Source organism: Mastomys coucha, unplaced genomic scaffold, assembly GCF_008632895.1.
Source record: "Mastomys coucha isolate ucsf_1 unplaced genomic scaffold, UCSF_Mcou_1 pScaffold5, whole genome shotgun sequence".
NCBI lineage: Eukaryota > Metazoa > Chordata > Mammalia > Rodentia > Muridae > Mastomys > Mastomys coucha.
Genome location: NW_022196911.1, coordinates 74166246 through 74180652, shown reverse-complemented (window position 1 = coordinate 74180652; position 14407 = coordinate 74166246). Strand labels below are relative to the sequence as shown.

The following is a 14407-nucleotide window of genomic DNA, read 5'->3' as shown; positions in this document are numbered from 1 at the left end:
CAGAAATCCACCTGCCTCTGCCTCCCAAGTGCTGGGATTAAAGGTGTGCACCACCACTGCCCGGCTGTTTATTTTTTTTTTAAGACAGGGTTTCTCTGTGTCTGTCCTGGAACTCGATTTGTAGGCCAGGCTGGCCTCGAACTCACAGCAATCCACCTGCCTCTACCTCCTGAGTGCTGGGATTTAAACATGGCAGTGTCCATCTTGAGGTGTTTTGAAAAGCTTGTAACTGAATGTTTCCATCATAGGTTTTAATTTTAGAGCTAATAAAATGAAAACAAAATAATCTGAATACATTCCCCAAGGTTATAAAAGCCATTAAACGACAACTGGGATTTGAGTCAATTTTTTTTTCTGCATCCTAAACAGACAAATGTGTGTGGGAGTTAATTATGGATATTATTAGAAGATGGGTCCATTTCATTTTATCCATCCACTAGGCAAGAATATACTACACACGCACCTCCATGGCGCCAGAGACTGTCTCCTGTTTTAAGGAAAGCTGTGGCTTCTGTATGTAACTCCTATGGTTGCTGCTCTTTCTTTGCTTTGTCTTCATTCATTTTTGAGAGAGAATCTCTCTCCGTAGCTCTGGAGCAGGCTGGCCTTGAACTTCAGAGATCCACTTGCCTGTCTCCCAAGAGCGGAGGCTAAAGGTGTGTGCCATCTCATCCGGCTAAAATTTCTTTCTCTTTCTTTCTTCTTTTCTTTTTCTCTTCCTTTCCTTCTTTCTATTTTTAAAACAAGATTCTAAGGCAAAAATAATTGGTACTCTGGGAAATAAAGGACCATGAAATCTTTTTGTTTTTTCAAGACAGGGTTTTTCTGTGTAGCCCTGGCTGTCCTGGAACTCACTCTGTAGACCAGGCTGGCCTTGAACTCAAAGATCCACCTGCCTCTGCCTCGCAAGTGCTGGGATTAAAGGCGTGCGCCACCACAGCCTGCTGTTTTGTTTTGTTATTTTGTATGTGTGTAGTTCCTTTGTATGTCTGCATGTGTGTTCATGGTCAAAGATCAATGTTGGGGTGTCTTCTTCCACTATTGCTTGTCACTGGGTTTTTGTTTGTTTATTTGTTTGTTTGTTTTGAGACAGGGTCTCACTACACAGCCCCTCTGTCCTGAAACTCACTAAAACAGATCAAGGCTGACCTCAAACTCACAGAGACCTTGCCTGTCTCCCAGTACTGCACTTGAATTGTGTGCTACCACCAACTACATGATCTTTTTTTTTCTTTTAAGACAAAAAGTGCCTTTACCCACCGAGCCATCTTTTTTTTTTCCTTTTTTCTTTAATTATTCATAAGTATACATAAGTACAGTGTAGCTGTCTTCAGACACACCAGAAGAGAGCATCAGATCTCATTACCGGTGGTTGTGAGCTACCATGTGGTTGCTGGGATTTGAACTCAGGACCTCTGGAAGAGCAGTCAGTGCTCTTACCCGCTGAGCCATCTCTCCAGCTCCTACCAAGCCATCTTACTGGCCCACACAGTTTTTCTAACATAGGGGCAATGACATGCTCAGACAGTGATTTTAGGAAGCTCCCCCTGATGATGTGGCACATGGGATAGGGTGGATAATACAAAATGGCTTGGAGGAGCTCATCCTTCCTGCCTGGGGCTTGCTGAGAGGTAACAACCCTTTCTGAAGCAAGTCACTTTGCGCAGACTGGTGTCCCAGACGTTGAGTGGGTGGGAGGGAGAATATACAGAGCGAGGAGCCTGGTGCCAAGTACTGTACTCTCCACCAGGCAGAGTTTGCTCTGGCTTGTTACTGCCGTAGCCCGAGTGCTGAGGTTGGCAGCTAGCTTAATCCAGGACAAGTTTAGTGGATTAGGTGATACCTGCCGACAGTGTCTTGACTTATAATCTCTCTCTCTCTCTCTCTCTCTCTCTCTCTCTCTCTCTCTCTCTCTCTCTCTCTCTCTCTCTCTCTCTCTCGTGTGTGTGTGTGTGTGTGTGTGTGTGTGTGTGTGTGTGTGTGTGTGTATGTGTGAGTGAGTGGGTGTGCGTGGGTCTTGTATAGTTCAGTCTGGTCTTAAACTTGCTGTATAGCCGAGACTAACCTTGAACTTGTGAACTTTCTGCCCCCACCTCCCAGTGCTGGGATGGCACGCCTGTGTGCCTAGTCTGCAGCTTTTCCCCTTCGTGGTAATGTGAAGCACAGCTACACTTTCGCTTTCATCACAGTGTTCAGAAAACTAGATTTTTGTGACTTGTGCTTTGTATTGGATGCTTTTGCTTAGCTGCAGACTAATGTAGCTGTTCTGGGACCCCTGTGAGGTAGGCTAGGCTAAGTTAGGACATCTAGGAGGTGTGGATACCTTTCCCTAGCAGCAGTTTAGAGCCACTGTGGGTGTCTCAGGACACTACTATAAACTGAGGAGTACCAGCATCTACCCACTGAAATGTTAGGCAGGAGCTGAGGCAGAAGCCTGGGTTTCCAGTAGGAACGAGGAAGAAGGACCAGGAGGAGGGGCTTAACGTAGGCTCAGTTTGGAGTGCTTGTGGGCAACTAGCTAAACTAGTCTGCAGTTCAGAAGGAAGGGAAGGCTAGAGATTCATGTTAGTGTCCCTGAAGCTCAGACCCTTCCTGCCCAGGGCTCGCTGAGAGATAACAACCTTTTCTGAATCAAGTCACTTTGCCCGAGAAATTTGAGTAGACAGGGACCAAATCTCTAAGATGATGGACCCGGTGATAAGTAGTGGGGAACGGCCACCCTCACCTCCGTGTCTCTTTCCAGAAATGCTACATTCCCCGCTGCCCTGTACTGGAGGCAAGCCCAGTGGAGACACCCCAGACGTCTTTATCAGCTATCGGAGGAACTCGGGTTCCCAGCTGGCCAGGTGAGAAGGGGCGCACAGGCGGCTGGGGTTTGGGGCCCGGCCAACGTGTTGACGCTATCCCCTGCAGCCTCCTGAAGGTGCACCTGCAGCTTCACGGCTTCAGCGTCTTCATCGATGTGGAGAAGCTGGAGGCGGGCAAATTCGAGGACAAGCTCATCCAGAGTGTCATGGCGGCTCGAAACTTTGTACTGGTGCTGTCTGCTGGGGCGCTGGATAAGTGCATGCAGGACCATGACTGCAAGGACTGGGTGCACAAGGTAGGTGCTGGCCTGGGCCTCTGTGCTGAAATAGGGCCTGGGGTGGAAGATTTGGGGCTTTCCCGCATCCCTTGTCGTCTACACACTCAGCCACGATCAAATTCCCAGCTCAGTTTTCTCATCTACAAAGTAGAAATGACTGACCTGTCTTATCCATAGGGTTGTACAGTGAGGTCAGGGAGGGATAAAAATGCATGGAAAAAAAACAACACTTGAGCTGGCTGTGGTGCACACCTTTGATTCCAGCACTTGGGAGGCAGAGATGGAACTCTGAGTTTGAAGCCAGCTGGGCTATACAGTGAGACCCTATCTCAATAAAATAAAATTAAAATTAAAAACTGAAAAAAAAATTTGTAAAATATTGCCCACAATGACTAATATAAGCACGAAGCCAGGGCTGGGATGACCAGGGTAGGCTTCATGGAAGAGACGGAGCTTGAGAAATCTGAGAATGCTAGTTAGGGGCTGGAGAGATGGCTTGGTGGTTAAAAGCACGCACTGCTCTTAACAGAGGACTGGAGCTCCAAGCACCAGCATCAGGCTGTGCACAGCCTTCTGTAACTTCCTTTCTAGGCGATCCAATACCCTCTTCTGGTCTCTGAAGTTACCTGCAAACATTCACACACAGACATATATGCACAGTTTAAAAAAAAAATGGTGGGCTGGCGAGATGGCTCAGTGGGTAAGAGCACTGACTGCTCTTCCAAAGGTCTTGAGTTTGGATCCCAGCAACCACATGGTGGCTCACAACCACCTGTAATGAGATCTGACGCCCTTTTCTGGTGCATCTGAAAACAGCTACAGTGAATTACGCCAGGCCGAGTGGGGCACAGCCAGCAGGGCCAGAGCTAGCAGGTGAGGCCAGAGCTAGCTGGCTGGAGCGAGCAGGGCCAGCAGAGGTCCTGAGTTCAATTCCCAGCAGTCACACACATGATAGCTCACAACCATCTATACAGCTACAATGTACTCATACACATAAAATAAATAAAAAATAATAATAATAATAAAATGGTGTCTCAGACTTGATGACCTGAGTTCAGGCTGAGGTGCAGCATGCTTGTAGTGTGGGGATCAGACAGGCTGGGGTTTGAAATCTGTCTGACTTTAAAGCCCATGCTCTTTCCTGGGACCTGTATCATGGTCCCTGACAGAACTGAGAGAGTGTTAGGGATTCAGTGGACCTGAGAGGTAGTGGAGAGAACTTCGCATCCAGGGGCGTCATGTTGGTGGCTTGAAACTAGCCACGGTGAGAGTGTTTACACCAAAGAAATTGGCAAGCATTATGACGTGGAGCTTTTGTTTTGTTTTGTTTTGTTTGGGAGGTTGGGTTGGTTGGTTTTACTCCCTGTGGAGAGCTAATTATTACACATTCACCAGGATCCCACTTGCTAGGTGAGAACTCTGGAGCCAGAGTAGAATGTCTAAGGGAGGGAGACCAGTCAGGTGAAGGCACCAGCTGCCAAGCCTAGCAATCCGAGTTTGAGTCCTGGATCTTACGTGGTGGAAGGAGAGAACTGGCTTTTGTATAGTTGCCTTCAGACCTCCATACATGTGCTGTTGCATGTGTGCACATGTGTATACACACACACACACACACACACACACACACACACACAGGGTGGGAAGATGTAATTCTTGGATTTTTTTCCCCCAAGTAACCACAGGGTGTTTCTTTGCCTGCTTTAGCCATTTTAGCTCCCAAATAAACAGAGACCTAATAAATATATTAAGAAGCTGCAGGGATTGTGCTGGACTCATCTATTCTAACCCCCTATGCCTGGCTACATCCCAGCCACTTGGTCCTTTACCTACATCTGAGTCCCACCCTGGCTCACTCTGGCCCATGTGTGTGCTCATGGCTGCTCCCTCGATGAGACCTCATGGCCAGTCCTCCTGCCCCTTCTCCTCCTGGTCAGTCTCTTTTCTTCTCCTCTCTCTTTTTGCCTGTGACCCCTACCACCCCTCAATGAGACTGGAAGTCCCACCCTATTCTCTTCTGCCCAGCCATAGGCTGAATGAGCTCTTTATTAACCAATCAGAGGTGATGTTTCCACATCTTTGAGATAGGAGATGCTCCAAATATCATGACAGTGCCAACATCTGGACTGTAGCCAGATCCCTGGGCACAGCAATCAGCATCTAAATACACAGTGCACAAGACCATCCCTCAACACACACACACACACACAAATGTTGGGAAAAAAGTGTTATATAGGTGAGGTAAAACCTGCTCACAACACCCTAGGAGGCAAAGAGTCCATGTTAGGTGTGGTAGTTTCTTGGCTTGTTGCTGTGGTAAGATCCTGACAGAAGCGAGTTAATGACAGCGGGGTGCATTTTAGTCTGCAGGCGAGTATCATGCTCCATCATAGTGTGGAAGGCAGGCACGGCAGTAGGAGCTTGAGGCAGCTGGTCACGTTCCATCTGTAGTCAGGAGGCAGAGCGTGACTAATTCTGCTTCTTGGTCAACCTCCTTTTTGGGTAGTCTGAGATTAAGCTTAGGGAATGGTGCCACCCACTCTTAGGATCAATCCTCCTGCTTCAGTTAGCCCACTGTCATGGTCTGTGTATGCTTGGCCCAAGGAGTGGCACTACTGGAAGGGGTGGCCTTGTTGGAGTAGGAGTGTCACTGTGGAAGTGGCCTTTAATACCCTAGTTCTAGCTACCTAGAAGTGAGTATTCTGCTAGCAGCCTTCAGATGAAGATGTAGAACTCTCAGTTCATCCTGCCCCATGCCTGCCTGGATGCTGCCATGTTCTCACCTTGATCATAATGGACTGCACCTCTGAACCTGTAAGCCAGCCCCAATGAAATGTTGTCCTTACAAGAGTTGCCTTGGTCATGGTGTCTGTTCACAGCAGTAAAACCCTAACACAGACACCAACCTTGATAATCCCTCACCATAAGCATGACTGGGGTTAACCTCATCTACATAGTCCCTCACAGATGTGCCCAGAGGCTTGTCTCCTAGGTAACACTAGATCCAGTCAAGCTGAAAAACAATTTTAGCCACTCTACAAGGGGAGGTGCTAGGGTAGTGAGTATGAGGATGAACACGGAGTACCATCCAGATTGGCAGTGGGAAAGAGGGCTGAGCCTGAGAGGCTGAATCTGGAGCCTGGTTCCTGGAGGACACATAGGAAGGAAGATGCCTGCCAAGAATGTGACTGAAGATGCTGAGTAGGTGACAGGCAACCTTCTGGGGTGATGGGAATTGTTTATGAGTGTCCAGCCAGTTCAGACCTGCTGTGCTTGCGCCATATCCCTGGGGCCTAACACTGCACATGGAACAGACTTTGGAAGGGTTAGTGAAATAATTGGACCAATGAGTAAATAGAAGAGGTGTGATGCTGATATGCATCTGCTGGGTTGGCTTAGTAGCCAGGCACTCTACCACTGAGCTAGGCTGTGACTTTATCTCTTTATTGACCGAGCTGTAAGCCTGGATAGGGACCAATTGCATTGTCTCTGCTTCTGGCTAACTCTGGGTGGAACAAATATCCAAAACTCTCCCCAATAAGTGGCAGGTCTGGGAGCTGTGCAGAGGCAGCAGGGCTTAGCTGACATAGCCCGGGATGGGCTTGGACTCTGAAGGCTTAGTCTGGAGCCCTCTGGGGCCACATGGTTCAGGGACTTGGGGAGCAACACCTCCTGCTCTTTGGCATTTCTTCCCGTTATCTGTAAGATGACAAGGCTCCGGGAGACCAGTCTGGGTGAAAAGCACATACATTCTCTTCCCAGGTTCCAGCCCTGGGCCTGGTGAGGAAGGATCATCCAGGCAAGTGGTTGGTATGGCTTGCTCCTTGGATTTTGTCCCAAAAACTCGTCATCCTTTTTGGTTGTTTGCAGTGCCTAATTGTCTCTGGTTTTCATACTCCCTTTCCGGAAGCCACATTTAATGGCTAATCAATATACAAACCCACAAGTGAACTGCACTTTAAAAAGTCCCATCCCTGGGGTTCCCCTTGGAAGACAAAACCCATTCGGTAAGTGCTTACCATGTCAACATTCACAGTGAGTAGTGTCCCCAGAAGAATAGCCTGTGGGGCAGCATTGTCCTCTGTGCTTTAGAGGAAAGGAGCCCATTAGTTCCTTATTTTTTTAATTATATTTTTTCTTTTTTGGAGATAGGGTATAGCTGTGCATAGCCCGGGCTAGCCCCTAATCACAAACTTCCTCACTTTAGTCTTCTCTTGTTCTAAGTTACAGTCCTGAGCTGCCACACCCCACTGAACTGCTCCTTAAATATACACAGTTTTTAAGTGCTAAATCCCGCTGTAATCACTGACTGTGAAATGTTGCCATTATTCCACACAGCAATCCGGTAAGATCATTAACTGTCATTAACCCCATTCTACATATTAGAAAACAGACTTTGAAAGCCCATTATTTTTGTCTTAGGTCACAGAGGTGACCTAAGGTGTCAGAGATTCTGCATGTTCCTTACTTTTCCCAAGGTTGTAACCAAATACTGGACAAAAAGAAACTTGAGGAAGGAAAGGTTTATTGTGGCTCATGATGCCGGGTCTACATGCACCATGGCTGTGAAAGTCGAAAGGCAAGATCAGTTCCTGTCAGTAGCAGGAGGAAGGGGCTAGTGCTCATCTCTGGATGGGGGAGGAATAGGGAGGTTGCCATTCAACCAGATTTCTTCTCCCCCTGCCCTTATATTAAGTCTAGGACCCCAGCCCGTGGACCCGTGCCAGCCACATTCAGGGCAGTTTGCCCCCCTTCAACTACTTCCCACTGCAAACATCCTCAGACATACCCAAGAGTATGTACCTCCCCAATGGCTTAGGTTAGTTGGTTTATTTGTGTGTGCATCTCTGTGTGTGTCTTTCTGTGTATCTCTCTATGTGTGTATCTGTGTGTTTCTCTGTGTCTCTGTGTGTGCATCTCTGTGTGTCTCCCTCTGTGTCTGTGTGTGTGTCTGTGTGTCTCTCTCTGTGTGTGTCTCTGTGTGTATGAGTATAGGTACGATAGCACAATGTGGAAGTTGGGGAACAACCCACAAAGAATCACTTCTTTCCTTCCACTATGATAGGGACTGAACTCAGGGTGACAAGCTCTGTGGCAAACACACCTTTACCAGCGGAGGCATCTCACTGGGCCTCTGAGTATTTTTTAACCCAATAAAGCCAACAATCAAAATTAAGCATTCATAATCAATGTGAACCTGGATCTTTTTATTTCAGAGTGCCGCCCCCGACTGCTGTGTGTATTGGTGCATTCATTCACCTGTCCAGTCAGCGTTTAAGAAGGGCTGACTATGAACAGGGCTTTGTGAGAGATGATAGGAAATATGAAAAACAGGCATGAGCCCTGCCCACTGTTCACGAGCAGCAGAGCCTGTGGGAATTTGCATAGGAGATCTGACTTGATCACAGATGTGAAGGCGGGCTCCTTTGGGAAGTACTGATTGAGCTCAGACCAAAACCATGAGTGGATATAGGTGAAAGAGCAAGGTACCATGTTCTAGGCAGAGCACACAGCATGTGCAAAGGTCCTGTGCAGGGAGAGAGACAGAAAATGGAAGGAGCTGCAAGCTTTGACTAAGAGGACAGCGCAGGAGTGGAGTTTGAGAGTGGGCTGTGGCTTCCTGTACAGGGCCTTGTGGGTCACATTAAGGACATAAAACTTTATTCTAAGAGCCATGTCAAGTCCAGAAATGAGATGTCAGATTTTTTTCACACATTGGTCCCTGAGGCTCACTGGCCAGCCTAGTGTACTGGTGACTTCCAGGCCAGCGAGAGACTGTCGTGGTTTGAATAGAAATGGCTCCCATAGACTCCCGAGTTGGAATGCTTGGTCCATAGGGAGTGGCACTATTAGGAGGTGTGGCCTTGTTGGAGTAGGTGTGGCCTTGTTGGAGGAAGTGTGTCACTGTGGGGGCGGGCTTTCAAGTCTCATATGCTAAAAGTATGCCCAATGTGGCACACTGTCTCCTGCTGCTGCCTGATCTGCTTGTAGAACTCTCAGCTCCTCTAGCGCCATGTCTGCCTACACACTTCCATGCTTCCCGCCAAAATGATAATGGACTAAACCTCTAAACCTGTAAGCAAGCCCCACTTAAATGTTCTTTTTAAAATAAGAGTTGCTGTGGTCATGGTGTCTCTTCACAGCAACAGAAATCCTAACTAGAACAGAGACCTTGTATTAACAGGGGTGGTGGTGGCATCTGTTATTATTTCCTGTCTGTTGCTGGGACATATGTCCTATGCCCAAATGCAATTAGTGAAGGGAAGGGTTTACTTGCTTACAGGTCCACATCAGGGGAAACCGAGGCAGGAACAGAAGCAGAGACCATGGAAGAATGCTGCTTACTGCTGCCTGCAGTCCTATACCACCCAGGACCACCTGCCCAAGGGTGGCACTGCCTCCGGTGGTCTGAGCCTTTCCAGATCAATCATTAGTCAAAAAATGCCCTGCAGACCTGCCTACAGCCAATCTGACTGACACATTTCCTTAGATAAGGTTCATTTTCCCAGACGACTCTAACTTGTGTCAAGTTAACAAAAAAACTAGCTAGGACTACTTACCTCTTGACAACTTGACATAGTAGCACATCACTATTAAACCATAGCTTTTCTTGTTTATCTCCAAGATCTTATTAATATCGACATCACAATATAAAATACATTCCAACTTTTAAAATACCACTGCCTAAAAAAAGAAAAATCAAAATTTAAAGTCCAATCTCTTTGAAAACATCCAACATCTCTTTAGAGTCCTCAATTGAGGGCTCCTGTAAAACAAGACACAAGTTACGTTCTTTCTTTTAGTGAGAAGAACCTCTCACAACCAAAGCAAAACCAAAAACCCAACAGTGTAAATAGCTCAGTGTTCAACATCTTGGTCTTACGGTTTTCTGGGCTCCAAATGGTTTGAGCAGCTTCACTTCTCTGGCTGTTTCCCTTCCCCATCCCCTACACCAGACAGACGAGCAGAGCAGACAGACAGGCAAACAAACAAATATATCTCCGAGATGGTATAAGGAAGAGGGGCATAGTGGTAGAGCTTTGATGCTCTCTGGGCACCACTTGCCTGGGCTCCACCTCTCTGGTCTATGTACCACCCTGAAAGCTCTTCAGACTTCATTGCTTGTGGAGGATCTTGTGGAGGCTTTAGACAGCCAGACTAATGAAACTGTCGCCACCGGGACTGAACTCATTCTGCAGCCCCTCCTAAAAAGTAGACGGGCCTCCAAAGTCCTAAGCCTTGGGCTGTGGTTGGCCTTTCTGGTCCCCAACGCCCACAAGAAATTCTTTAGGCCACTTCTCCCTGTCGAACCTCTGGCTAGGATCCTTGCAATAGTAAAAGCACACTCAGGGGACTCCAGTAGGTTTAGGCGCTCTAGCCTGCCTGTCCTAGGATAAAGACTAAAGGTTTATATACTGTGAAAGCTGAGAGAAGTCAGGGTAAATCCTTAAACCAGTGTCTTGCCCCCCCACTCAGTGTCAGGCTAAGGGTCCTCTCATATCTGCCTGGTCCCAGGGCCGCTGTGTGGGATAGAGGTCTTGTGTTAATCAGATACCCACCATGTGAAAAAACACCCAAGAACATCAAAAGGGAGGAAGATTTTCTTTGGCCCATGGTTCTGAGGTTTTTGGTCCGTGGTCACTGGCCCTGTTGCCTTGAGTCCTGCTGTGAAGCAGAACATTCATGGATGCCAAGAGGCACAGAGTAGGAAAGGGAAGGGTTCTGCCGTACTTTTCAAGGGATAACCCTCTTCCCACCTCCACACCCCCGCACCCCCGCATTACTTCCTTTATCCAATTAGTTCCCACTTGCTGAAGTCTCTGCCGTTTCCCAGTAGTACTGAGGACACAGCATCCAAGGCATGGATGGCCAAGGCATGGGCGTTTGCAGGGCTTATTCACAATAAAACACAAACAGTTTCTCTTTCTTCTTTCTCCAGGAGATTGTGACTGCTTTAAGCTGTGGCAAGAACATTGTGCCCATCATTGATGGCTTCGAGTGGCCTGAGCCTCAGGCACTGCCTGAGGACATGCAGGCAGTACTTACCTTCAACGGCATCAAGTAAGCCTCAAGCTCTAGGGGAAGTTAAGGAGGAAGTGGGGTGTGAGTGTGTGTGTGTGTGTGTGTGTGCGTGCATGCATGGGTGTGTGTGCATGCATGTGTGTGCATGCATGTGTGTGTGTGGGTGCATGCATGGATGTGTGTGTGGTGGAGGTGTACTTGTGTGTGTGGGGGTATACATGTATGTGTGGGGGGTGTACATGTATGTGTGGGGGTGTACATGTGTGTGTGGTATGTGTGTGTTGGGGGGTATATGTATAGTGTACTTGTGTTATACATGTTAGTGTATGTGGTATATGTGTGTGTGTGGCATGTGTGAGAAGGTGTGTGTGTGTTGTGTGTGGCATATATGTGTGTGGTGTGGGGGTGTGCATGTGTGGGTGGTGTGTGCATGTGTGGGTAGTATGTGCTTGAGGTGTATGTGTGTGTGGCCTGTGTGGGGAGGTGTGTGTGTGGTGTGTGGGGAATATGCATGTGTGTTGTGTGTTGGAGGGTGTATTGTGGGGGGGGTGTCACCCAGACCACCAGAAGCTCCTGGGTGAAGCAAATGGCCCTAGCTCACAATGCCTCTACCCTCCCTCTGACCCATTCTGTCCTCTGTGTGCACAGATGGTCCCATGAGTACCAGGAGGCCACCATCGAGAAGATCATCCGCTTCCTACAGGGCCGCCCCTCTCAGGACTCCTCTGCCGGCTCTGATACCAGTTTGGAGGGAGCCACGCCAATGGGTCTGCCTTAACCTGTCCCCAGTTCCCACACCCTGCTGTGACCCCGATTCATCATGTCCCTACCCTTAAAGGAATAGCTCCTCTAGACACCACCCTGGCTGAGGCAAACCAGACTGTTCTCAGGCCATGGCTTTCCCTGCTGGCACCCAGAGATGCCAGGCACAGGTTAGATGAGAGGACACTCCTGTGTCAGGCCCTGCCATCAGGTCCCAGCTCCCGTGCAGAACCGTGTCCCCACTTAGTTCTGGACACCCAAGACAGGGGAAGGACATTTTCCTCTCTCCTGACCTAAGAGCAGCCAGCTTGAGTAGGGTGAGGTTGCCAGCCTCCCACAAGGGTCCACACAATGCTTGGATCCCCAAACCTGTGCTCAGGAGGAAGCTGGGGCTGAGACTCCCCCAAAGGCTATCTACTCACATTGTGCCTGGCCCCTGGCTCATCTGGCTTCTTCCTGCCTCATGGCCTTTGCTCTATAACTACCTGGTACCCCTTCTAGACTTCCTTTAGGTAGCCTCCTCTGGCACTCTGGGAGTCGGGTGCAGCTGAACTGCCCTCTGCCTGGCCTTGTTGTCCTTCCTGGTGCAAGAAGGCGCCCCTTGCTTGTACAAGGAGACCATAAGAGCCCACCCTCGCCCAAACCTCTGTGAGTGCCTAAGGCTCTTGCCTAGCCTGCTCCGTTTGCCTTTCCCAGCTCCTCACCCACCTACCTGCTCAGGGAAGCCCCAACACCACCAGTAGCCTGAGCAGAACCTGCACCATGGGAAAAAGGCAAGCCATCCACAGGCACGGGCCGATTCCTGGGGCAGTTTCTCCCATGGAAGTGTGTCAAATCCATTGGGAATCTTGTGAAAATTCAGAGCAGGCCATCTAAGAAGTGCTTGGGCCTCTGTATTTTTTTTTTTTTTAGATTCCCAGGTGAGCTGATACAAGAGAGCCCTCACCAATCCAGCCATGTTCCAAACACTCCTACCCTGGTCCCCAATCATGGCAACAGACTTTTCCAGTCCTGCCTCTCCAGTTTTACAGAGCCTAGTGGTTGAGTGATGGGACCAGGTCCCCGGGTCACTGGTGGCAGCCTCAGGATCCTGCTTTAATCCTGGCATCCAGCACTGCAGTGCCCAGATCTGTTCTCCTGAGACTCATCGAAGAGGCTGTGTGGTCCACGCTGCGTAGCTGCCTCTCCCCGGCCACAAAGAGCTGGGCAGTGCAGGGCGGGTCTTGGCTAAAAGGCAAAGCCTGGGGCATACAGAAATAACTGAGTAGGATTGTCCCATGTCCCTCCCGCCACTGGACAAGGAAGGCAAGAAAGCTGGTCTTGCCTGGTGGTGGTGGCGCACGACTTTAATCCCAGCACTTGGGAGGCAGAGGCAGGCAGATTTCTGAGTTTGAGGCCAGAGGCCAGCCTGGTCTACAGAGTGAGTTCCAGGACAGCCAGGGCTACACAGAGAAACCCTGTCTCGGGAAAAAAAGAAAAAAGAAAAAAGAAAAGAAAAGAAAAGAAAAGAAAAGAAAAGAAAAGAAAGCTGGTCTTGCCAGGCTCAAGCTTAGAGTAAGCTGGCACCACCCTGCTTCTGTCTCCTGGAGGCCATGGGGTCACACCTCTCCTGGGGCTGGCCAAGTTACTTGCCCTCAGTCCACATTATCAGAGAAATGTCTCCAGGCCTGGGGATACCTTCCTCCCACTGTTCATTTTCCATGGGTCATGGCTGGCCTCTGGCTGTGACTATCTGCAGTCACCAGTGACAACCCCACATTCTATTCTGAGGTGAGGCAGATGGAACGGTGCCCTCAATGACAAATTCAATGACAATACAGTATATGAGTTCCCCCTAGGGAAATGTTCTGTCTTCAGTCCCACATTCTCCCGAGGTCCCCATGGGCAGTACTCAAGAAGTTTCTGGCTTTTGTTTGGGGCACAGGTCACTACTACCTCCACTGTCTGGCCTTCTGTTGACTTGTCCCCTGTTGTCTTCCTGGGGAACCAGAGCACAGCCTTATGTCCCAGCCAGGGTCACAAAAGTGTCAAGCCTTCTCTAGCCAGACAGTACTCTCTGTGGTGACACAGGGCCTCAACTTCTGCTAAGCATAACTGACCACAATGATCTTGAGACAGGCTCTTCAGTAGCCCTTCAAGCAGCCCACACTCACATGGTCTATGGGTCCAGGGTTTCTGCCTAGCTGAGATATAGCTGCTGCCCCCAGATTGGGGCTCAGTCGGGAAGACCCCTATTTTTCAGCACCCACCCATCTCCAGGGAACTACAAACTGCTTAGGGGCATTAAGAGGCTAAAGATCCAGCCACAATTCATTCATCCCTTCACTGAGGATCTCATCCTGGGATGTATGGCACTGGAGGGATCTCAGAGCATCCAACGACTGTGCTTCCTAACGCATCCAGTTAGGTCCTTGCAGACAGTTTTAGGGGAATGCTGGTCCAGTCTTTTGCAGGTTTACTCTAGGTCACATGCTGCCAGAATGGACCCTTTCCTTCCCCAGTGCCCCTTGGCGCACTGGGATCAGTGCAAAGCCTCTTCTT

At 49.0% G+C, this 14407-nt stretch overlaps 1 protein-coding gene across 2 annotated transcripts in view; it reads left to right on the top strand.

Annotated features, from left to right (window-relative positions):
* Sarm1 (sterile alpha and TIR motif containing 1) overlaps window positions 1-13289 on the top strand; it is a 25468-nt gene extending 12179 nt beyond the window's left edge. The window contains exons 6-10 of one of the 2 annotated variants that reach the window (XM_031352563.1): window positions 2744-2846; window positions 2914-3103; window positions 11022-11143; window positions 11753-11871; window positions 12779-13289. In XM_031352563.1, coding sequence (XP_031208423.1) covers window positions 2744-2846; window positions 2914-3103; window positions 11022-11143; window positions 11753-11871; window positions 12779-12795 — 551 coding nt within the window. In that variant the 3' untranslated portion in view covers window positions 12796-13289. Of the gene's footprint in view, window positions 1-2743; window positions 2847-2913; window positions 3104-11021; window positions 11144-11752; window positions 12746-12778 lie in introns of those variants that run through there. The other variant, XM_031352564.1, reaches the window with a different exon arrangement.
* The last annotated feature ends 1118 nt before the right edge of the window (window positions 13290-14407 follow it).